Source organism: Lissotriton helveticus, chromosome 6 (genome assembly GCF_964261635.1).
Source record: "Lissotriton helveticus chromosome 6, aLisHel1.1, whole genome shotgun sequence".
Classification (NCBI taxonomy): domain Eukaryota; kingdom Metazoa; phylum Chordata; class Amphibia; order Caudata; family Salamandridae; genus Lissotriton; species Lissotriton helveticus.
In genome coordinates this window covers 1,678,451,153-1,678,477,205 of record NC_136067.1, presented here as the reverse complement: position 1 = coordinate 1,678,477,205, position 26,053 = coordinate 1,678,451,153, and the positions used below count along the sequence as shown (strand labels likewise).

General features: G+C 39.8%; 1 protein-coding gene across 2 annotated transcripts in view; it reads right to left on the bottom strand.

The window, feature by feature from the left end:
• The window catches only part of PLCB4 (phospholipase C beta 4), a 1,076,851-nt gene that overhangs the window by 7,415 nt on the left and 1,043,383 nt on the right, over positions 1 to 26,053 (bottom strand). For both annotated transcript variants that reach the window (XM_078649526.1, XM_078649527.1), the window contains 2 exons: positions 21,328 to 21,414; positions 5,514 to 5,550 (listed from right to left, as the gene is read on the bottom strand). In XM_078649526.1, coding sequence (XP_078505652.1) covers positions 5,514 to 5,550; positions 21,328 to 21,414 — 124 coding nt within the window. The remainder of the gene's footprint in view (positions 1 to 5,513; positions 5,551 to 21,327; positions 21,415 to 26,053) is intronic.

Sequence of the window (26,053 nt, the reverse complement as noted above, 5' to 3'; positions counted from 1 at the left end):
GGTTGATTGGGGGTGTGGGGAGTGCACATGGGGGTACCTATGGTACCCCCCTGCATTTGCGTGCACGAAGCGGCAGGCACGCGCGGTGCCTGCCGTTCTGTGCATGCAAATGCTAAGCATGCATATTTATCCTTGTGGCGGGTGCTGCTTCAAGCAAGGATGTGACCACCAGGCTAGCGGTCACATATTAATTGCACTGAAGGGACCGCCGCTGCCCCTGCGGACGGTCCCTCCTCCTCTAGGGTGGCGGACGGACGCAGGTCCGTCCGCCATCCTAATGAGCCCCTTAGTGCTATGTGATAATTTCAAAATCTTATTATTTCATAAGGTATGTGTAGAGAAGTATTTGGAGAGAAGTAGGTTAATCCACTATAGCAAAACAGATTTACATTGAAAGTAAGCAAATTCGGAGCTTTGGTAAACGTAAAGGTAATTGGTGACTACGAGAAGGGTGATCTTGCTTAGATGAGCTGAACAGAGACAAGATTTTGAGGGCTAAGGAGATAATGTGAAAGAAGGCAGGTGAAACACTGAGAAAGAAGACACTTGGTGCACAATTTGAATATAGTAGAAGGTATTGAAGAAGACACCAGTTGTAGTATTACAGATAAGGTGCATTGTCCTGGTCTGCACCATGGCACAACATTAAATATGTGACAGTGCACTTCATGTCAACAAATGTGATGGTCCTAGAGCAGACACAAACCTGTATTAGTGTATTAGTGATTGGTGGAGCGGCTGTTTGCAGCAATGGTCTACCGTTCTCTGAAGTGGAATGGAGGAGGATTGCCCTGCAGGTGTTTGCAGTAGGTAACTGAACCCACTGGCAGGAGAATGCTTGGGAGGGTCCAGGGAACTCCTATATCTCTTTCAGAAAAGGCATTTCACAGGGTACACTGTTTGCTACCACTATGTGGCACACAGTCAGTGCACCTGCCAATGACGTATTTGTCTTTGCACCACATTTATAATGTGGGGCGGGTGCAAAGGTGAAAGATTCCCTTATTTTATTTATAAGGGACAATGCAAATGAGGAACGCTACCTTGAGATTGAGATACCGCACATGTAGCGCTCATGAGAACTGTGTTACAGAAGGGGCATCACAAGAATCGGTAGCCCCTTCTGTAATGCCAAATCGCCCCAGCATTTCTATAACACTGCTCAGAACTGCAATAGGTTGAGCTGTTGATCATTGTTTCCATGCATTATGTTGCCTGAGTAGATACTTGAAGTTATTGCCAGTCTTGCAGCCCCTCTTTGGCATACGAACGCATTGTCACCACGTGTGATGTTAAAGGTAGATGCTCAGCTCTTAAGATTTGCATATATTTCCAGTGCTTAGTTTGGTCTATGGTTTATTCTCACCCCTTTGGTGAGGTTTAATATCTACGGGGAAGGCATGTTACTATGGCTATCTTCTACCTCAATCTATCGGGCACTACTCTGTAGAGCAATATGGCACATAAGACTCATGAGTCTCACTGCATTTATCTATACGCAGACAAACCTAGCCACGGCTTGTGTCCCTTCTAGGGTTAATAATATTTTTTTTAACTCTTTGATATTGTTGGCTGATTCAAAAACATTGATCAGCTTTTTAATTCATATGGAAGTTACAGGATTGTCATTATTCAGGCACTCATTTTGGTTATGTGGTGCTATTCTAAATAGAGTCCATCAATACCGTTATTTTTTAAATAACACCTTTATGTATTTTGGGCACATACTTGCCCTGCTACAAAACAATTGTATCATGTAAACCATCGGAAAGTGTAAGACTTGCTAGTTTAGGTCCAGGACGTAAGTGATTTATACTCTGAACAGTGTTTATTAATGGTTTTAAATGATTTTAAGCGAATGAGTACTATACAGTATTTCTGCATGATGAATAATACGTGAAGGGTGATCTGGGTTGTGTCAAGCTTGGATACCTAACAGAATGTGCACATCATTACACTAATAGTTTGATTCTTGGAGGAGTGTCTAACTGGATTTGCCTATTGTTATTATTGTATTCTTGGTGCCATATAGAAGTACACCTATGTTGAAAGCTGGCTATGGTGGCTTTACCTTCATTTTCTTATATGCTGCAGCACACATGTTAATAATGTCGCAACACTTTCACTATGTCTGAACACTGTCTGTGACAGACATGTGGGCTAATGACAAGGTTCACCTAGGCTGCCTTTTTGATATTCCCCCATGACAGAATGTTCACAAGCCATGTTCACTCTAGAGGTCTACCTGTCAGTCCTGTAATAACATCCTGTGTTCCTTTTTATCTATCATGCTCTTTAGGGATTAATTGTGTCCCTTTGTTTTCCATTACATAGGTATATGTACTAGATTGCTTTCCTCATTTGTCAGTAGGTTATTCAATTAGTTTCTCAGACGGAGCATTGCCCCTGCAGACCTTGGCAAAGTGAATGTCACAGCCACATCCCATGGTAAAACCATTTGATTCTCTTCATTCTCCTTTAATTGATCTGATTTCTTTTTTACCACGGTCTGTTTTTTATGAAGCCAGGCTTAATACTTGCTCACACTTCTTTTTGACCTTCCATTGTGATCATATATGCATCCACCACAGTGTGCATCTTTTGCCAGGACCATGATTTGAGGTAGTGTCCAGGGTCCCTGAAGTATCTTCGTATTGAACAAAACATCATTTGACTATTCTTGAACTTATGGCTGTTGTCAAAAGTGCAGAAAACGCAACACATGAATACTTGCATCAATTATGTAATACAAGCATCTACTGACTCTCAGAGAATTTGACATGCTGAGTTAAAGGTGTAGTGCTCCAGGTCCATATAGTGGTGTGAATCAATCATTTTGCTACGGCAGAACATCTGATCTACTGAGAAAAATATTTTGTTATACCATGAAATAGGACATTTTTTATATCTTGATATTGTCTCATAGAAGTATGATTGTGCACCTAGGTCATCCACTAATAAGTTGACAAATTGATCAATTGCACTTGCTTTTAAGTGGAACTTGCAGGTGGCCCATGCATAGTTCTCAAATTTACTGTGCCATTTCACCCCCGTTGTCTTAGTGGTTGGAAGTCAGATATTTTAAATCACAGAAATGCATGAAAGATGAGATAGCCTTTTCTGCCCGCGATCAACATTTCAGAGTTCTACACATGCCCTCTATCTCATTGGTTATTTTTCCCCAGTTTCCAGTGACACCCTAAGGATCTGGACCTGCTGGTTTTAGTTGCTCCATGGTCTCATCATCATTATTCAGTTCACAATTTCAAGCACATGAGTTCTGGCTGAAATGTACTGTTGAAACATTTTTTGTGGCAAGCTCTGTGATTAATACACATGTGTAGTAAATCTGATATAACAGGCTGATGCCCGGTGGAGCTGTCCTATGTAGCTATAGAGGAGTTTGGCTCAGGTTCACCCTTCGACTGTCACCTACCCAGCCAGACATTGGGCATTGTTTTCCTCGTCCCCCCCATTGTGTTTCCTACCTGCATTCCTTACCCCTGTTTTACCTTTCCCCATTTACCTTTCACTCCCCATAAGACATGTGTTCACGCTAATAATTCATATTATTGTGTAATCTCATGTTTTTCCCCTATGTCTATACTTGGCTTTGTAATTTATGTAACTCGTGGATTCTCATGTAAAGTGCTCTGGTACCTCCGGGTCTAGCCAGCGCTATATAAAACTTTGCAAATAAATAAAATAAATAAATAAATAAATATATGTAGATTTTCAAAGGGTGTAGATGTGCTATGTCCTGAAGCTGGTACCAACATTATAATTAGGGTAAACTGGATTTCCTTTCCCTGTGTTACAGGGGCTTTACTCAAGTCTGAGTTAATTGCTGGCTACATCCTTCTGTCTCCTCATCAGTCTTGGAATGCCTGCATTGTCTTTAATCCACTCTTCCTCCATGTGTCCAAGATCCACTATTTATCTCAACAGAGGACCTGATTACCAGGACGACTGTCACTCTCTGCAGAGAACATGACAGAAGGGACATGGTCATCGGATAAACTTGTGCGTAAAAGAGTTAGGAAAACGGTCAGATAAAAGGAAGGGGTGAAACAGTAACATTACATCAGTGTTGATAAGAGGAAGAACAGGTGAACAATAGTGGAGGAGTATGGCGGTCAGAAGAGGAAGCAGTAGAATTGATCAGTGTAACATAGAATTAGGTTTAGTTTTTCAGAGCAAAACAAGTTGCAAGAGCCTTACCTCACTGAGGGTTGGGGGTGAAGGTGAAAATGTTGAGGAACAGAATATAGAAAGTATAAATATAATTTTTTATGTATACAATATCGTATTTAAAAGTATTGTATATATTATTGTTATTTTAACATAGTTGTATTAAATATCGTTTTTTACATTTATTACTGATTTATAATTTAGCGGTACCTTGCTGGGCCTGTTGGGGAATATTGAGGGATGTTATTTAAATTTTAATTATTTTTCATTTTAAATTAATTCTTAAACTTGATCAAATATTCAATTGTTAATTATGTAAATGAATTATTTTAGTTATTTAGGTTTATTTTGTGATTTTGAATGCGCAATTTAGTATCAGGTTGTCAGGATTATAAAGGGGGTTAGGTTAAGATGTTATTTCAATTATAAATTAATTTTACAATTTTTTATGATAATTAAATGTTGAATAGGTAATTAATTATGTGAAGTATTTAATTGTTTACTTATTATGTAAATATTTATTTGCTGTAGTTTAATTCATTGTCTGATAGGTGTATTTATTAAACTAGCTGAAAGCTAAAAAAAATGTTGGTCTTAAAAATCACCCATTGTTATATTAGTTTGCGGCAAAGAAGAGAACTACTTCGTGTGGGGATGTCCTCATTGTGAAAGAGCAGAATGCTGCCCCTCACAGTGCAATTAGCTAATGTCTGACAAGCTGTCCCATGGTGTATACTGTATTAGTAGGGAGATATATGTGGATAACACAACAACAGAGCTGAAGAGGACTCGCTAAAAGCCCCAGCGTGTAAGGTTTATTTATATCAGTATGGTAAAATCAAATGACTAACCTGAAAAAGGGTAGTTCTACTTGTTAAAAAAAAGTACCATATGACACCAAAAACACAATTGGACACCATTATAAAACAATGAAATTGAAAACAAGTTCCAAGATTCATCTAGAATTAACTGGAAATCTACTCAAATGCAGCAGAGGGGTCTTTGAAACAACTGTGATTAGAATGATGGACTCCTCAGTAGGGTTTGTGTCCATTAAACTTCTGTTTTTCAATCCACGACTGGCTCCCTAATATGGAGATATAATTTGACCCCGCTATTTCCGCCAAGTCCAGACTCTGGTCCCAACAGCTGAAAATTATATAGTGCATTCTTATTCTTAGTGCATGAATGTTAATATTTTGGCATTGTTAAACATTATAATTCTCAGAATCATTTACAAATATTCAAACAGTGAAAACACTATTGCTTTTGTAAGATGCATACTAAATGAGCAGTTGGGCTATTAATAGTGCGAGTCCTACCTTGTGAATGAGACACTGCATGACTGGATTTCAAAAGCTGTTTGTACAAAATTAACAATGTCAAAATTATGCAACACAATATGAAGCAAATAATATAAATGAAATAAACTGAACTGAGTAAAATGAATGGGTAAATTAATAAGCAGCAAATAAAGAAATTAACTTGTGAACATTTAATCAGAATAAATGAGTTCTGAATGTGACTAATAATACAAATAAAGTCACTGTGCATAGATTATAGCAGCTAGTACATTTCATTATACCAACACACACAATATTACTTATTTGAAATGTAGTGCCTGGCATTATTATTTATAACCATCATTTAAATCATTCCAATAATAGGCATGAAAGTCACATTTATATAAACAAACATGACGTCGTAAACTGGGCTATGACTAACTTTGTGTTGTCATATGTAATGTAATTTCTGGTGGGCGATACTTTGTAATTAACTGTTGCATGAATAGTAACATATTGGATGAACACACAGATATGATCTCTGAAGACATACATCATGTCCTAATGTATATCACTCCACAGATATCAGTGTTGCTTCTGTAAGTAAAGCTGTTAATTCATCATGACACAGTACAAATGCACCATCATTTCTACTGTAACTAACAATACATTCTTGCGGGAGAATTACAATTTTATAGGTGACTTAATATTGCTATTTTACTAATTTCAAAATATTTAAATGCACACCCTCTCCCATGCATGGCAAGCCATTAGGATTCCCAAGACCTACCTTTCACTCCCAAGGGATGTGCAAACTGTGGGAAGTGACCACTAGGACATATCCAAGTGCCCAAACCCTGTGGAGTCACTGTATTCCCCACGCACCCTCACATGCTATAACACATTACAGTAGCATGCACAACAGTGTGCCAGGAAATCTCAAGAATTCCTGGATCCACCACTCCAAAGTTCTGCCAGGGAGGCCTGTAGGTCACCTGGCGTTAATGGACATTAACATAGCAGAAGTAAACATTACAATTAAGAAACAAAATGCATATTCATTGTTTCTGCCTGCGTTTTATCTCTATATATAGAAATCACTTAGAGCCTGATAACGAGTCTAGCATTCTGAGGACTGCCAGACTTGTGGTGGCGCTGCAGTGGCGGTCCAGCCACCGCCAGAACAGCGGTCCGACTGCCCCTTCATGCGTAGGGCGTTGGACCACCCTGGGACTGTTGACACCACCAGGGAACTACCGTTCCCTGGAGTTGGCATAGCAGTCAGAGGCCGCAATATGTTTGGTGGGACCGCCTTGCTCCCGCCAAGCATATTACAAGTTTCTTCTCTGCCGGCTGTGACATGGAGCGTAGAGGAAACAAAGGGGGCCCTAGACGGCCCCATGCCTCTTCCGCTTGTGCAAGCACACATGTGGGGCATACCATGTTCCCCCCTGTACACATGGACAAGAGTTTCTGCACAGCATGGGTTTTGTAGTCTGTGCTGTGCAGGATTCTTGTCAGGTGTTCCTATTACTGTGACTTTTTCAAAGGCACTGCGGCCTTTGAAAGAGGCACTGCCCTCGGAACTCCACGCCGACCACCCACCAGACTACAAATAAATTGTACGCTGGCGGGCAGGCAGCGGTGAGTCTACGGGTGCGGGCGTGTCGGTGGAGTACCGCCTGCCTTTGCACCGACAAAACTTGTAATCTGGCCCTCAATGTTTCAAAATACCGAATTGCTTCATATGCATTCTTATCAAAAATGTTATTCTGCTTGCTATTTTAATTCATTAGGTAATCATGTGATCTGAAGTACAGTAATGCTAGCTCTGATGAAGCAAAGGTGCCAAGGGCACTTATATTAATAAGAAAACGGTGCCCATTCACAGTGGATTCGTGGTTGGTGGAAAGTGACAGGACTCCTAGTGCCCCCAGTCCCCCTCTTGGAAAACCCATAACATTCTTCAATCCAATTTGCGAGACAAAAACTTGCACGTATTTAAGAACCTTCTAAAACAGATCGTTGAATCCCCTTTCGGTAGGGCCCCAGAATATCGTCTTCAGAATATAGTGTCCTAAATATGAGAAAATAATAGAAAGTCTAAACCCAGTGGATTAATATTTTTTGTAAACAATGGATGCGACATAATGTTTATCAGAGGATATTTTTGGTACTGGTGTTCTGATATTCTCCCTTGAAACCTCCCTAGCCTTGTAATCATTCCCTCTTCATCCTTCAGTCTCAACAATCTTTTGTCCATCGCTAGGTTACTCTTTAGGTTGAATACTATATAAGTGTTTTAAGTAAAAAAATACTCAATAATATTGTTGCACTAAAAAGTTAACCAGTGACACATCAAAATGTGACACAAAGAAATATTTTTTTCGCCAAGGTGAAATTAACTTTATAAATTGAATATTTGCATCAAACTGTGAGTTTTTTAGTTGCTAAGTGACTAATTCAATGTTTGTGCAATACATTTTTGGTGCTAAAAAACACTTATATGACTTGCCAATTAGTGCGCCTTTTTGATAAAACAATACTCATATGATTGCATTTTGCATCTGCTTTGAGAGCAGTGTAAAGTTGCATGCCAATCAAAGAAAGGTTGCACTCAGAAATTGGATATCATGCATTTAAAAAACATATGCATCCTCCAGCACAGTATGGCTAGTGTATCCCATTCTTTTAGCCAACATAGGACGCATATTTCCTCTAATGATGCATTTGAACAGATATGACAATAATATTCCTCTGTATTTAATGATGCGTTCATGATGCCGTAAGTTAGAAATGAATGGCCAATGTGCTAAAATTTTTGTAAATGATACAATTTGGGTATTTGTTAGCCCATGTCCCCCATTGTGTTTATGTCGTTCTATCGACCTCTAAGGAAAACAGTTGGTCCCTGACATATTAGAACATACTTCTATCAGTAGGTATATTGTATGGAATTCAGTATAACTTTTTCCCATATAAGCACATATACGCACATCCAATAAACTATTCAAGAGTCACCTAAGTAAGATTAATTAGCAAACATCAATTTATTCTTTTTACCCAAAACATGAATAAAGTACATAGGACATGCTCTATGGCATTGTTATTTCCAAGGAGAAAGGGAGAAGGGGTGGAAGATAAGTGCTCATGTGTGAGATAGCAAAGGAAGGTAAGAGTGCATCAAAGAATGTTTACACAGTCCAAATTCAAATGATAGTAGTCAAGGGATCCGACCATATAATTACAATTACAAAAAAGGCCGGTACCCCTACACTGGTGGCCCTACCCCTAATCACATTTGCAATATTACTTAAAATCTGTAAAGTGAGAATTAATCTCTGATGGCAGTAGTGGTGGGGGTAGATTCTGGGTGTAGGTTTTTTGACGACGTTTCGACCCTAGTGCCAAAGGGTGGGTAGATTCCTCGGCAGCGGGTCTTCTCTCGACCTCGGCCTTAACACTGCCACCAACCAGGCATACGTTTTGACACCACTCAGCTAGTCTCCCACCATGGCAGCTTATAATTTTAGCTATTAAATCTAGGGGTAGTTGAGAAGTAGTGTCAGAACGAGGGGTAGAGGCTGACATCAGGATGACATCAACACACCACCACACTGATGACCCTTTTCAGCCTGCCTGAAAGGTGCCCTGGCAGTACCATGAAATGAGGGACATCACACGCGGGCCACCTCTATCTCAGTGATCCCAGGAGTCCCTGTGATTCACCCTCCTAACGTTCCCCTACCATGTTTTCGTGGGAAGACAAGTCCTTGTTCAATATAAAGAAAATTATCTAAGAATATCACCTTTATTGTTTCCAGGTGGAACGTTAGTCCCACTGAGATTACCCGAGGATGAAAAAAGTGCTTAGCGACTGCACAGCGCTAAGAAGTTAGACAACCTTCACATCGACCACTGTTGTGTGAAGAATTATGCTTGCTTTAATGACACTGTGCCAAGTGGTCACTTAGGGTTTATGGTGTATATGTCATAAGCATATGTTTGAAGCATTATATTGTAAAGTACACTTTTGTCATGCAGGGAAATGAGTCAACTGGGGACTTACTTTGCTTAAATGTTTCAGTTCTGTCAACACCGTTCTTAGAAGGGATAATGTTCATTTAATAAAAAGGACATAGAACATCATTTCGAGCGGCCCGGTGTCACAGGTGATAATTATTGCACACAACAAAATCCATCACGGAGCTATTCGAAATGTATTGGGTGCGATAATTATCACCTATTCTGAGTTTTGCACACAATGGGCATTAATAAAATGTGGATGTTGGTGTTCACGTCACCAAACCCTTCAAGTTCCATTATTTATTAGATATTTTCCGGAGTAAATTTCAGCAGGTTTGGTCTAACCAGGGAAAATTGCGGAACTCTGGTGTTGCCCACAAAACCATAATTCCAGCATGTGTGATAACGCAAGTACTAGAATTTATAAGGCCACTCTGAGTTAAGGTACTTTGAGTAGCCAGGTCTTAAAGATTCAAAATAAATCAAAATATTTCTTTTCAACTTTGCTAATAATGACAACATTCTAATTAATGTAAATTAAAACGTTGCAGACAGTCAATGGAAGTAGTAGAAAAATACAATTTGCACTATAATTCAATAACTTCTTAATTTTAGTAAAGGGCATGTTGTAGCAGATGTGTAAATGCAAATTGAAATTGGCTGAGAGTGCGTGTAGCATATGTATCCACTGCCAGGTGTTCTAGTGCTTCTCGGTATAGGCATATATTACATATAAAAACTCTGGGAGGCAGGGGGCTCCATTGGTGAACAGTGTTATAATTGTGAATGACTCAGACCAGATTAATTGGTGCTTCATATACTTCGCAATTGCTGTCCTTTCTGTTGCTGAGAGAGAATGAATACGAACCTCCATAGGCAGAACATGTGCCTATGCATTGCACTATCTAATGTACTTGGACCAAAATGTAGTAGAGTCATGTAAGTTGGAATATTAGTTGAGTGGGTGAGAACCCACTTCAATTCATAATCAGAATCCTTGTCAGGGTGAACAACTAAAGTCACTAAATAAAATTGTGCTCAACTCTATGGTAGCCTTAACTAAGAAGTGATGTGTAGAGTATTTATGAAGTACTCAAACAGAAATAAAGTGAAAACAAAACACAAGAAAAATGAATAAAGTCTATAGCGCTCTTCTTCAATTAAAGGAAAGTTTAGGTCTATCCGACGTATGGGATCTGAAACAGCCACAAGATTCAGGATACACATATTTCTCGTGTCCTCATAAAAAATATGTCCGAATAGATTACATCTGGTTGTCCAGTAACAGGGCTAGCCAGGCAAGAATTTGTAAATTACCAAAACTCATAGCGGATCATAATCCGTTAGTACTCTATATTAATATAGATAATATGGCTAGACCTCGGACAAGCTGGACTTTCGATCGAAAACTCCTTGTTAATAGGAGATATATTGATCATATTAAGGTATGGGCTCAAGGATTTTTCGATTGTAATAGATATAGCTCATCCAGAAATACGGTATGGGATTGTTTTAAGGCATCGATACGGGGCGAGACAATTAGCTACGTAGCCAGGCACAGAAGAGAAACTGCTATGTTAAATGATATACAGCTACAAAACTTAGCTAGGAAAGAAGAGAGGCATACTGCTATAATTGCTCAGGGTGGCAAGGATGGAGCGGGGGATTTAATTTTGAGAGAAATGACGATCCTCAAGGCAGCGATAAATAGCAAACTAACTCAAAGGGCAGCTGAGACTTATCAATCCCACCGCAATGAGATTTATGAAACTGGAGAGAGGGTAGGGAAGCAACTAGCACTTAGTACGCTGCAAAAACAATCTCTTAATTCAATTGTGTGCATTGAGTCCGAGGGACAAGAACATACAACACCAGAAGCAATATTAGAAGTCTTTAAGCATTTTTATAAGAAACTGTATAATAATGAGGACTCTCTTGACCTCAAAGCAATTCAAAATGAAGTGGCCGGATGGGCTGCTGAATCAGGAAGTATCTCAGGGTTAGATATGGCTACTAGACAAGACCTAGAAAGGGATATAACCCTGAGTGAAGTAAGACTAGCCTTAGCAGAACTGGCCTCGGGCAAGGCAGCAGGTCCAGACAAAATTCCCCTTGAGCTCTATAAAATTTTGGATAGTATTATAACTCCTATTCTCCTCGATCTATTTATTGGAGTTCAAGTTAGTGGTAAACCTCCTAGATCATGGTTGGAAACGAACATTGTGGTATTTCCAAAAAAAGATAAATCTCCCAAATTGCCATCATCCTATCGACCCATCTCTCTGATCAATTCAGACTCGAAGCTATACTCTAAGATCCTGGCTAATCGGCTCAGGGGGACGATCGAGTGTCTGGTCTCCCCGTGGCAGCATGGTTTCATTCCGGGCAAGGACACTACGGACCATACTAGACGGGTCATCACCCTTTTTGATGCCATGGCTGTCGCGGGGGGCCGGATGTCGGTGGTCCTCCTGGATGCCGAGAAGGCCTTTGACCGGGTTTCATGGGCTTTTTTGTGGGCAGTGCTAGAGCATAATAACATGGGACCATGTCTAATTAAATCTCTAAAAGCAATGTACTTCTCACCTAGGGCCAGAGTTTTGGCGATGGGTCAGGAATCGAGTCTTTTTGATATATCCCGTGGGACTAGGCAGGGGTGCCCATGCTCCCCTATCCTCTTCGCACTGTATATAAATCCCCTCATTATAAAATTATTAAACACCGAGGCAATTAGACCAATAACTCTTGGTCCATTTGACACTAAAATATTGGCCTATGCCGATGACGTGGCGGTAGTAACATCACACCCCAAGGAGGCAATAACGGAAATTGAACGAATTACTCATGCTTTTGGTCAGGTTTCGGGATATTCCTTAAATACGGATAAAACGATGGTTATATGTACACAAAATACCCAATTTACAGACCCTAGGAAAGTAGATAGCGCGGTATATCTGGGAGTCCGTATATCCTCTAAAATTGATGAGATTATTAAAATAAACTATGATCCACTAGTACAGAAAATAACAACAGATTTAAAGCGGATAGATGGTATACATCTCTCGATCATTGGAAGAAGTAACTTCCTTAAAATGAACATTCTACCTAGGGTTCTCTATTTGTTCCGGGCGATCCCGCTATTGGTGGATGACAAAACCATTAAGATCCTCGAATCTCAGATGAGTAAGTTTATATGGGGATATGGGAAGATAAGGAGATCTATCCGTTTTCTTTCTCTCCCTGTCATAAGAGGGGGGTCTGGCAATACCTAATCTGGGATACTATATGCTTGCAGCTTTACTACATCAGATGAAGCCATTGTTTTATATAAGATCGCTGAGAAATGAAGTAGGTGAGAGTTATATTCCCTCAATATTTGAACTAGTCATCGGGGATAAGGCAAGAGGCCTTTTAGTAAAACAGCTTGAGTCTTCATACTACAAAAAAGTTAAATTTAAGATTATACTGAGTGTTTGGGGTATTTGGAAAAAAATTAGAAAACAACTGAATATTACCAAATACAATAAGTACACATCACTTTGGCACTCTACCATACTGCCACCAGCTATATATGATACAATTGCCAGGAAATGGGAAACATGTGGAGTCTCGACTCTCGGTGACTTCCTTTCCCCTCCTGTTGGACAAAGATTCCAACAGTTACAATCTAAATTTTCTATTCCTAGCAATAGTGTATTTAAGTACATTCAGATTAACACGATATTGGGCTTAAGGAGTGCAGATATTACACTGGAGAATATTCCTCTACTTGACTGTCTATTAAGATCATCAACCAGGATTGGTACGATTTATGATGTACTAATAGACAGCCAATCTGATGACGTCGATGTGGTGGAGCAGGGCTGGTCAAGGAAATTAAATAATCCTAATGTCGATATCGATAAGATATTGGCTTTGTCAACAAAACTGTTTATGTCTTCTAATTTAAAAGCACAGTTGTATAAGACCATATATGATCTATATTTCACCCCCGCTAAACTTTTCGCATGGGGGAAAAGAGCTAATTCAGAATGTCCTAGATGTGGAAATTGCCCGGCACATCTGATTCATATGCTATACGAGTGTGAAAAATTATTATTATTGAAAAAAATGATAATGGATTTCTGGCAAGAAGTGTTTAGTCATCCAATCGCTGAATCCCCCTCCTTGTTTATCTTGGGATATGATAATACACTATCACATACCAATGAAGAAGAAGTACTGCTCTTTTTGGGGTCAGCAGTCTATCGTATTATATTAACAGCACGGTGGAAAGACACAGATCCCCCCAACTTTCAGATATGGTTATCAAGACTGTTGGGTATGTATAATCAAGAGAAAGCGATCTTTGCCTGTAAAGGGTTGAGGGCTCAAGCACGTGGTATTAAGATTTGGAAACCAATTGAGAATTGGAGCAAACACTAGAAATGCTAGTCAGAATGAAACCACCTATGTAAATAATATCTTGGTCTCTTTCTTGGTTTTTTATTTTTTTTCTTTCTCTCTTTTCTCCCTTTTGTGTTTCGTTGTTTTTGTTCTCTTTTTGTAAATTTGTTTTCGGTGACTAAAAAATATTGTTATTTCTGCATTTGTGAATTGCCAAATAAAATAAAAAAAAAAGAAAAATGAATAAAATTAAATAGAGAATATTTTAATAAATATAATGACTCAAAAGTAAAGAAAATAGAATAATTGTAGATGAAAATTTTATGACATGTGAGTTCCAAATAGCACTAAGGGCCAACCGTGGGCATTTGTCCATATTAGACCAGGCCAAGTCAAAAGATAAGGCCAACAGCGATAGATCGCCAGTATATATATGGACTATATTCACCCAGGTGGAAAGTTATCTTTCGGTGTAGAACTTTTTATGGAAGTCAAAAGTCTTCAGTGGGACCCGGCTGCAAGCTGGATCTGAGTAAGGGCTGGACAATGATGGAGAGCTGCCATGCGAGGTCTTGGAGTCGATTGGAGACTGCTTGGCGTTGGGCTTGAAGCCTTCACTGGAGGTTGTCAGTTTTACTCAGGTGCTCTTTGGCATCAAGTCAAATGAAGCTGTTGATTGGGTGCTGCTCTCTGCCGTGTCTGGGGAAGCCGTCAATGAAGGTTGTTGGTGTCAATGTCTGGTGTTCAGTCGGGTGAAGGTTTCAGTTAGGCAGGGAGGAGTACACTCTGACCACAGCCAAGGCCCTAGGAACTTTGGCCACAGTACGTGGGGTTTCAGGAATCACTCTTCCAGAGGTCAGCAGAGAGGAACAGGTCAGGTCCAGTTGGGACTGGTGAGCTGGAAATCGGAAAAAGGTCTCTGGGAGCTTGCTGTAGCCTTGTAGTTTAAAATTCAAACAGAAGGTCAGCCAACTGACCCTTGGGGTCACTTACTGGGTCCTGGGTTCAAGGCAGGGGGTCCAGTCTTTCTTCTGATTCTTCTCAGGTCTAGGAGTGTTCTGAGGAGAGTTCTGGAGATAAACCTTTTATGCCAGCCTGTAGGTAGGGGGCAATCCTTTGTCCACCCTCAAAACCAGTTCTGGGCAGCTCATCCCCTCCCACTCAGTTTTGAGCCAGCCTTACTAGAAAGACAAAAGGAAGGAAGGCCCTAGGTGTGAGCTTTATCTGTCAGTGACAGGGTAGACATCATATAAAGCTCAAAAAGGGATTAGGTGTAGCCCCCTAAACCATCTCGTCAAGCAGGGAAATTCTCTCTTTACACCAAGAGCTCTTTGTCCACTGCATAGCAACAACACATATCTCACTGCAACAGAGCCATCAGTATTCAGGTGACAGTTGGACACTGGCAGAAAGGCTTTTTGGCTTTAGGTAGGAAAAGGACAACTTTCCGAAAGTGTTTGTTTCTTAATAGTAATATAAAATCCGACTTTACTATTACGTTGGATTTGTTTCCCTTGATAGTATTACAAAATCTGACTTTACTGTTAAGATGGATTTTAAATTACCATTAACATGCATCTTTAATCATATTTATAGCTGCTCCATAACTGAAATTAAGGTTTATATATTGTTATAATGTATAATCAGGTGCTTCCCTATGAAAGAGTCAGGCTGGTCACAGTGAAAAATAGCTTTGAAGGTTTTTCACTGCCAGGACATGTAAAACATTATAAATAGATGTCCCAGTTGAAATATAATGCACCATGCCGTTTTAGTTTTCAGTCTACCTTACAGGTGATGTGTAAGTATTTAAAAGGAAGGTTTGGACTGGCCAAAAGGGTTATTTTTGGCAGGCCGAAATGGCATTCCAAAGCTCCACATCCAGTCTGCAGTGTCAGGCATGGAGACAGGTTTGTGCAGTGCTACTTTAGTGGGACACAGTTCATTTAATGAAAATACTGACACCAGACTGGCATGCAACAACACTGCACTGTGAGATTGCATGCCCGTAGTTGCAGCACTGACTCTTGATCAATACAACACCTATTTAATGCAGTGTAATTCTTGAACCGAACAAATCCTTGTATATGATCCTGAGGAGGCACAAAAAAAGGTGGACCAAAATAAGTAGAATTTTAAAAAATATACATGGGGTTTCCCAACACGCATGTTTTCAATGACAGTGGACAATGACTGAACTTTTAAGGGAAATATAAAAGCCAGTGAACGATTATAGGGGCTGTCCTGGATGGCTTGAGAAATGATCATTATGGTGGACTTAATTTAGAAAGAATTCTTTAAGAGGCACCCACAACGAATGAACACACAAGGGGTGCTAGATGTCTATATACCTTGATGAGGACATACGTATTTTCTGTTATGACTTGTTAGCTTTGATTTTAAGTTCTTGTCCAATGTCTGATATATATATATTTAAAAATATATATATACAATGATGTGACAATCTTACCACGCATAAAAACAAATTAAATTTCTAAATTTAGTCAATCGTTTATATTCTCCAATAGTGAAATAATCTCTGTTGTGAGTTGATAATTAGTACAGATCAATCCCTATAGAAAGCCCTTTAACAATATGAGACTTTGGTAGGTAGCAAACTGAGAGCAGAAGCCATTGGTAGTATTTCATTTATAGGCCCTGGGTACATATGAAACCATATACCAGCAACTTACCACTAAATGAAATGTACCAATCAGGTGTATATCAATGTTAACATGTTTGAAAGGTGAGAGCTCAAGGCCCTTATCAGTGGTTAGCAAAGGTAATATGTGCAAAGTCCTATGGCCAACAAAAATGGGTTCATCTTAAAAAGGCAAAAAGCCAAGGGAAAACCATGCAAAATATTGTCATTTCCAACAAGTTATAGTGTCAACTGACTAGCAATATCTGTTGGGGTATTTGGTATACTATCTAGACAGTGTAATGTGTAGAAGGCAACACCTAATATGTACAATAAAACATCCATGAACTATATTCTGCTTAATTACTTATGTGAAGTTTCTATTCAAGTGACAACATGTTTCATGTTATTCATTATGTGTGATTCATATGCAGAACAATTACATGAGTTACTCTAGTTAATCAGAAAGCTGTTGATATAATTTGCTCCTCATCTAACCTAGGGCTTTTTCAAAGCTTTATTAAGAACTCCAAACTCTCGTAGACTTCAGACTTCTTGATATAAATGACAAAATTACTTTTCTCAGCAACCAAAATATATATTCCAACCTACAATTATTCCCATGTATTAAGGCTGCTACAGACAGGTTTTCAAAAACCCAAAGCTAGATGACCCATATAGACTGAAACATGTCAGCCTCCTATCATAAAATGTATGATCTGTGTGTGTCATTTAATTTTCCTTAATATGAATAAAAATAATGAAACACAACTTGACAAATTGTGCCATTTCAATGAATGCTAATACGATTGATACGGTCAGATCCGCAACACACATGCTCTGCAAAGCCAACAAAACACGTGCATGTCAGACATTATAGTCAGCATTGCATTTCAAAGAAAGTAAAGCTCCCTAGCTGTCATAAAAGAAGATAAGAAGATTGTCAAAAAGGAAAATTGAAGAGACTGTGCTATATAAAGCACAGGGATGATGATGAATATAACAAGTAACAAACTGCTGATACTTTCTTTTCAAAAGGTGCACAAGTTTAGTGTGCGGCTCAGTGATTAACAAGCTCTATACAAAATAACATCTTACATACACAAATGTGTTTGCAAGCTACAGTACACATATATGTTATTGCTGTACTAATCCTGTTATTGCTGTACTAATCCTGGAAATTGTGTTACAATAAAATGTAATCGTGATGTAAACACAGATTTAGAATAGGAGAATAACATGCCCAAACTGTTTTTCTGTTTGTATTTTCGCGTTTAAGGATACACAGTTCACCTACTTGCTGCTTTGAATGAGCACGGATATCCCTTGGAGAGAAGTAAATAAAATGCAACTTAAGACGTTATAATTCAACTTTTTGATACATGCAGGGAAAACCAATTTCTGCATGCTAGCACATTATTTCCCACAACTCAGCAAACTTTGTATGAGTGTATCCTGTCTTATCTGCTGGATCCCTAACTGCCCATGTCACATTTGTGGGCCTTTTCTGTCATTGATGCTAGGCTCAAGCACACTAGTGGGGCATCATTTTTATCAGTAGAAGTAAAGGAAAGGTGGAGGGTAGTTGGTTTGTGGATTGTCACAGATTCTGAAAGCATACCTTACAGAAATGTGAAGGCATGATTGATTTTCGCTAACATTTGGGGTTTGCTAGGCAATGTGGGTAAAAAATACAAAATGGGATCAATGCAAGCCACACCGTGCTAGACTCCCCCTACTACCCTCACACTACCAGCCCAAATGTCAAAACTAAAATCTAAATTTCCTGTCACTTGCCATGGGACATAGTAAATAAGATAATTCCCTGGTGTTCTAGTGGGAGGGAAGCACAGGCCAATGCCCGGGGAGGTGGCCCCTGCAAATAACAAATCCATAGGAGTCTAGTGATATTTTTGCCCTCCCGCATGAGGGGAGTGAGATTGGGGTTAACACTCCCTATATGCCATCAACGGGGTGCAGAAAAACATTTGTGCCTAGGGGTATTGTTGGAATATAGCCCCATGCCTGATGGCACTCTCTCCCAAACAGTAAATTAAAATATTCCCTAGTGGGCTAGTGGGATTTCTGCCCCCTGAGAGTGAAAGATTACAGAGGAATACCCCTTATATATGCATAATGGGGCTGAAATACTCATGTGCACATGGGTGTGTGGGAGCACAGACCCATATACAGGGGGCCACTTCCCCTCAACCCTTCAGTGTCCCTGGCTTCCAGTGGAGAGGATCCCAAATTGGGGGTGTTGGCCCAGTGTGCTTCCCATGCAGAGATCTACTAGAGAGAGACAGCAATGGATATGGGGCATTGTTCGTCACAGCATGACAAAAAAAATCAAACTCTGGACATGATCAATGCTCTTCCCTCACGCCCTGTCTTTGGAGGTAGCGAGGTTGATGTGAATGGGTCATTCAACCCGCTAAAGCTGTTACTATATGTGTAGCACTGAAGCCTATTTATCTGATTTCTTCGTTTAACTAAAGATGTTTCCTTTCTGGGGTTTCACACCGATCCCTGCCAAAAACTGCAGCCTTTTACTTTTATGTAAGACATACCAGTGGTTATAGATGAAAGCAGGACTGTGATATTAAGGGCCAGATTTATCATTCTTTCATGCAAAACAACACAGCAAGCCACCTTGCTGCACTGTGCTTTGTGAAAGGGAAAGAATGAACCGTATTTACCATTATACGGAGTATTCCTGTCCTTTCCTAGTGCTGGCACACTTTTGGCTGCCTAGAGCCAACCCAGGGACTCTTGTGTCATGGTGCAAGGGTGCCTGAATTGTAAACAGGATTATTTTTGTGCAGGAAGGGAAACCTTCCTGCACGAAAACAATCCTAAGAGGCATTTTCCTCTTTTTATGTGTGTTGCAGAAAATAAAGAAAAATAAAGATATTTCTCCTTATTCTGCCTCACCTGGGGAGGTATAGAATTTTGATACATCTGCCAGGGCTACCACCAATCGTAAATGTGAGAATGCACCACATTCTATGGGTGGATGTATGGGAACACCTAGGCTCACCTATGGAATGCCTCCCTGGGGCAGAGTAATGCAAGGCAGCGGTTTCTCACTTAGGTTTTGCATTGCCCTTGGGCCCCTTGCGTGGCCAAGGGCGACCCAAACCCTTGATAAATCTGGCCCTAAATGTGCATCATCTGGATAAGTGGCGGTTCCTGTGACTACCAGGTCAATTGGGATGGTAACTATGGAAATGTCTTTAGGTAATCCTATGAATGAAGATTTTGTGCTGGATTCGGACAACCATCTGTATGTGATGCAGCGCTAAAATGGTAGATGGGGAGACAGAGGAATAGGCTGTACATTTAATTAGCGCTGCTATTTCTTTATGTACATGCCACTAATGAGTCACTGCAATATATTTTTTCATAATTCTGTTAACTGCACACCCATTAAAGCTCTTCTTTCCAGTCTCAGTTCAGAAAGAATGCATGTTTCTTCTAAGGTGGCGGAACTCCAGAAACAGAGTATCTTGATTGAAAGAGGGTCACATCCAGTTGGTTTATTTATAGAAAGACCACTCCCCTACCCCTCACAGAGTAGAAGTCTCACAGCACTCCCCCTCCCCCGTAGAATCCAAATATCTGTACAAGGGTACATTTTTTTAACTGCACCTACATTACAGCTCTCCTTTCCAGGCTCAAGTCTTATAGAATGTGCGTGACTTCGCTCCCAAAAACTATATACCTTTACTGTAAGAGGTCATAGTCTGTTGGTGCATTCATAGCAAAAGCACTCTCAAACTCCTGACAAAGTATTAGTTTCATAACACTCACACCCCTCACAGGCTAGCAAACTCTCACTACAATCAGTACTTTCACACGTCCCACAAACTAGCAGTCTCACTAACAGCCATGCATCACTCACAGCACTCTCACAATCTTCACAGATTAGCAGTCACACACTACTGAGAATATTCACACCCCTGACAAACTAGCAATCTGACAACAGACAGCACTTTCACAGCCCTCACAGATTAGCAGTCACACTCTCAGACTAGTGGTCACACACTACTAACCGCACTCTCACACACCATAAAGACTACCAGTCACACACTATTGACAGCACTAACCACTAGTAGCCTCATACTACCAACAGTACTCCCACAATGCTCAGACAATTAGCAATCATACACTACTGGAATTACTCTCACACCCCTCACAGAATAACTGCAATGCCAATAGGTCTGTTGGATAACTGGAGTAGCCTCTTGCTTGATAGGTGAGTTTGTGGGTGCAGTATTGTGACTGGATAAGTGGGTGAATGAAAGCAAGACTGAGTTAATGGGTCAATGAATAGATGCATTAGAGCAAGGACGAATGACTGAGTGCACGTATGAGTGATTGAGTCGATGGATTAATAGATGAGTGATTTAATGGATGAAAGCATCTAGGCACTTTCAGTTACAAGTCAAACTTACTGGTTTTGCAAATGTGCCAGCACAGACATTCTAAGCATTGCATATATAGTGGCAATAAACAGTAATCTATGCTTGATTGGGTGGTCGCCCTGACTGGGTCAGCATTAACAGTGCCATGTCAAACAGCACTACTTGTGACACGCCTGTGTGTTCCAATGGCGTTCAATCAAAGGGTGGTTCTGCATTGAGCATTCTTCTTGCAATGACTGGTGGAACGGGAAATGTCAATGGACTACACTGGCATGATGCTGGTAATTGTTTCTTCATATAGTATGGGCATTCTTAAGATAGCGACTTATTGGCGTTGCCAATGTGTGTTTGATAGTGTTTGCATGTTGTATACCTGTTCATTCTGCTTCTCCAACATCTCCAAATGCTCAAGCTGTGCTTTTTTCAACTGCTCCATTTCTTTGGCCTGCTTTGCTGCCAGCTGAAATTGAAATTAAAAACTATAATCAAATATGTATTACATAGTAACTGATAATGAAAAAGTACTTAATTCGTACGTTTCTGGAATTTGTCTACAACAGGAGAATTGGTAACCTATGCCACACTCCCTGGTACCTCCTACTTTCACAGTACATCATACACTACTTACCACTTGATAACAATGCCTCCGCTGCTACTGGATGGATGTTAGTGCTATGTAAGAGGAACACGCATCACACATAATGTGACAGTGGTAATCTTCAGCTGCATCACTTTTTCCCGGATCCAAAGTTCTTAAAACTTACAAACATTTCAAAATAACGATGAGAAATGCCATATATGGTATCTATTCCTGTGTCTACATACAGTGATGCATTCTTACATTTTTGCAGTGTGCGTTATAAAAAAATTAAATACTAACGTGACAAAAAGTATTTACAATGCTCTATAGAGGATTTAAAATGACACCACTCCAAAATGCTTTCATGTAAACATCTGCTGCCTAGTGTTTGTGAATACATCTTGGGGAATTATGTTTAGGCATCTAGTTTTATTAAGAACAGAAACACACTTAAGTGTACCTTCAACTTCTGGAATGAAGTTATGAGAAGTTGCACCAGCCATCTGAGTGTAGTTTGTCAGTTGATTCTTCAAGACAGGATGAAAAATAGAAGGTCCATTCTCAAATGGTTTGATTTACAAAACAGTACAACTGGCTTACTCCTGGCTTCCAGGAGTGGGCGGGGAGTACTGCAAGAGTAAGCCAGAACTACTAACACCAACTCTTTTTTAATCGAAGGGCATTTATGAGAATGGGATGTATGACGTTACAACGCATACTTTTACTCCGCATACCATTACAACGCGGTATTTACAACGAATACCGTTACAACGCATAGCGCTTTGGGGTGCTGGATAGTGGTAAGTATAATTTACTATTCTAACTCCAGTCCCCGTGGACCCTAGGGAAGGTGTTGGATAGTAAATTAAACTTACCTCTTATCCTAGAGCGCCCCCCAGCGCAATGCGTTGTAATGTCATGCGTTGTAATGCCCGCGTTGTAATGGTAGTGCGGAGTAAAAGTTGCGTCGTAACGGGTGTATACCATGAGAATGTGAAGTAGTACTAATGTTCATAAATGTCTTTGTGAATTGGCCCTATAATCTTTAGGCTAACCCTAAATTAATGTTTCAGTTTTCTTGGCTTCGTTTATTATTCCTCCTTTGGCATACATGAGAGCCGCTTTCATTCTCGCATATGTTCCAAATCATGGGGACAATTCACAAACGCACTGCTGAGTATGTGAAGTAGCCGCAAAGTTTGCATCATTGTTAGCTAAACGAAGGTTAGCAATACACCAGCTTGCAGATCACATCTACAATGTGCATGAAATGATCAAGGATATGATGGAATGGTCGGTTGCAGAAGAGATATATTGGCTGATTAAAAAAATATTTTTGACTAGCACAAAGTTTATGTCCTTGATGGCAAGGGAAGGCATTGATGAGATTAATGCACCCTTTATTACTGTATTTTGACAACTAGATTCTTGAAATGGTAAACATGCCTTTAAAGTTCCGGTGACAAACAACATTTTATCACTATCTTAGGTGGTACATTAATACTAGTCTTGTTCTTTTACTATTAAAGACAAAAGTCAACACAAAAGCTTGACAGAGACGATGATCTGGGTCACAAAACATTTCTAAATGATGGTTGTTCATGTCCTTGGTGGTAAGATAAGGCAGTGCTTACTCCAAACACCCTTTATCACCTTATTATGAAAACAGTCTGGAGCTGGTGATATGTTTTCTATTTTTTGTGCTGCTTTACGGCACTGCAATTCTGTTGAGTTGTACTATTGTTGTGTTATATTTTGAATGTGTTGTTGTGCCCTGCTGTGTTTCAATTGTGTTGTTGTGCTGCTTTAGGCGTGCTATTGTGTTGTTTTCTGTTGTTTACATATCTCATCAAAGGCTGTGACATTTGCAGCCAAAAGCAGCACAGGCCTTACAAGGTCTTATGGCAAAAAAACACATTTACCACTAACTGAAGTGGTAAATTACCACTGCTGCAGCTTTTTAAATCAAGCCACAAGTTAAGCCAACAGTCAGCACAAACCTCTGGCAGAAACTGAGCCTTAACGTAGCACTTCTAGTGCTCACTTTAGGTGACAGATCAACATGGCTTAATTTAGCAATTGAGGTGCTCACTTTATCTGATACAGTTCACATATGTAAATATGTCTATGTCCCAACCAGGTAAAAGACTGGTGGATAATCTAATTTACTGGAATTCTTTTATGCAAGATTTATCACAGCCACCAGATTTAATGCGACCTTGAACAGTGATAGCAGGTGTTTTAATGCTGCAATATTAAATCTGATTTAAATATAATGATCAGAGTAGAAACTGAAACTATTGGGCCCATTTAATGTACATTTTTGCATTGTTTTTTCTTAAGACACCTTTTAGAGTGTACAGTGATGTGACAAATTACTGAAGGGCAATGTACATCTCCATAATGTTTATTGACTGCACCTGTATAATGTTAAGATGTATTTAATGTTGAAACACTTGGTACCATTGTAATACACTTTCAGGTGTCTGTGCACGGTTAACACCTCGCTGTAATCAGCATCAGGGAGTAGACTGCTACATTTAACTAGTAATAAGGAAGGTTTTATTGCATTGCTTCAACTATTAACAGTTCTACATAGCCCTTCAGATACCGTACTTTCAACTTTAAGGCATAATGTCTACAGCTGTGTCACAGTTTCAACGAAAATAGGGCTTACAGGCCAATAAGCTCCTGTCCATAAGTTGGGTCAATATGTATGAAACACAACTGTCTCGTGCCACAGCAGCAGTGCATATGTCCAGTCTTACATCTGCAGTGGATAGGCCTTGTTTCAGTGTGGCCCCTAAGCTACCCTTTTAAATGTTAATGTATACTAGCTACTTGACACCAAAGTGACCACTAATTATGGATAGTGAGGAAGAATGTACAGATATACCTGCCTTAAATGCAGGTTTGAATTCAAATGTAAATGTTTTAGTAAGTTTCAAACGATTCCGCCACGATAATAATTACAGGTTATCTCAGACTCACTCATTCGCTTATATGATTTATTTTAATATGTTTAGTTTCACGCGAGCAACTAAAAGTATGTGCACCGCAAGAGTGAGTATAGTTAACGAATATCAGGTACATTTACAACTTTTTTATTCGTCACATATAGAAGAGAAGGGTAGAAACAGAGCTCTAATCTATGGTGTTGGTTTTCCGTACCCTCCCCATTTTTGCATTTAAAATATACAGATTACACCGTGGGTCGGCCCTGACGAAAATCCCTGACTTCAGAACGGGATTGGAAACGCGTCGGCCTTTTTCCTTTTTTCACCTACGAGGGAACCTTATTAAGTGGGACTCTTGTGAGGGTGCAATAACATAAAAACATACCCCTAGAGAGAATCCAAAGAATATCTAATTCCCCGTAGTGAGTCTGTTTGTGTGCTTTACAAAAGAATAAAGTGTGAATAACCTTAGCACAGAAAGGCAGACGCTGTATAATATTGACTGGTGTAACTATTGTAGAATCTACAAAAGAGTCTATGCAATGGTATGCTCTACCGTACTGATATGTTTTTAATGTTTTTTTACTATTGTTTGAACAAATTGTTCTGAAAAATGAGATGAGTATCCCTGAATGCACTTAAAATGTATAACTGTTGCAGAAAGGAAATTGTAATACACACAAATGTTAAAGTGAGGTACAATAACTACATGTATTGTATTTGAAATCTGCTGAATAAATAAGCAGTAATGAGAATTGGAGGCCAGGTAATTTCTATGTGATATCAGTACTTTCAACTTTAAGGCATAATGTCTACAGCAGTGTCACAGTTTCAACGAAAATAGGGCTTACAGGCCACTAAGCTACTGTCCATAAGGTGGGTCATCTGTATGAAACACAACTGTCTCGTGCCACAGCAGCAGTGCATATGTCCAGTCTTACATCTGCTGTGGATAGGCCTTGTTTCAGTGTGGCCCCTAAGCTACCCTTTTAATGTCAATGTATACTGGCTACTTGACACCAAAGTGATCACTAATTATGGATAGTGAGGAAGAATGTAGAGACATACCTGCCTTAAATGCAGGTTTGAGTTCAAATGTAAATGTTTTTCTAAGATGGGTGCCCAAACAAGAGGCATCACAATGTTTATAAAAATGCCTTTTTGGGCACCAGCCAGGCCTACTAGCATTTACAATTCTGGAAAATCAAGTACCACAAGCTAGATGTGCCTGCTCTGCAGCATGCACCAGCAGAAAGGCACACCACTGCACCAACTAGGGAGGCACTATAGGAATATCACTACCCATAGTACCAAATGGGCCAGCACGCCACCAGCTAGAGCACTGGCACATTAATCATGCATACACTGCACTAGCATAGCAAGTGACAACAGCACAGTTTAGGCAAAGTTCTAATGGGTGATAACAGCACAGCCATATATGAGAATACCCCTCTTGTTGCTTACTGTCATATCTTTGCTGCAAGAAAGTTTTTGACAAGAATTCACATATGACCTGTGACCTTTGATTGTATTATCCCGCTCTGTTTGACACTTGACAACTT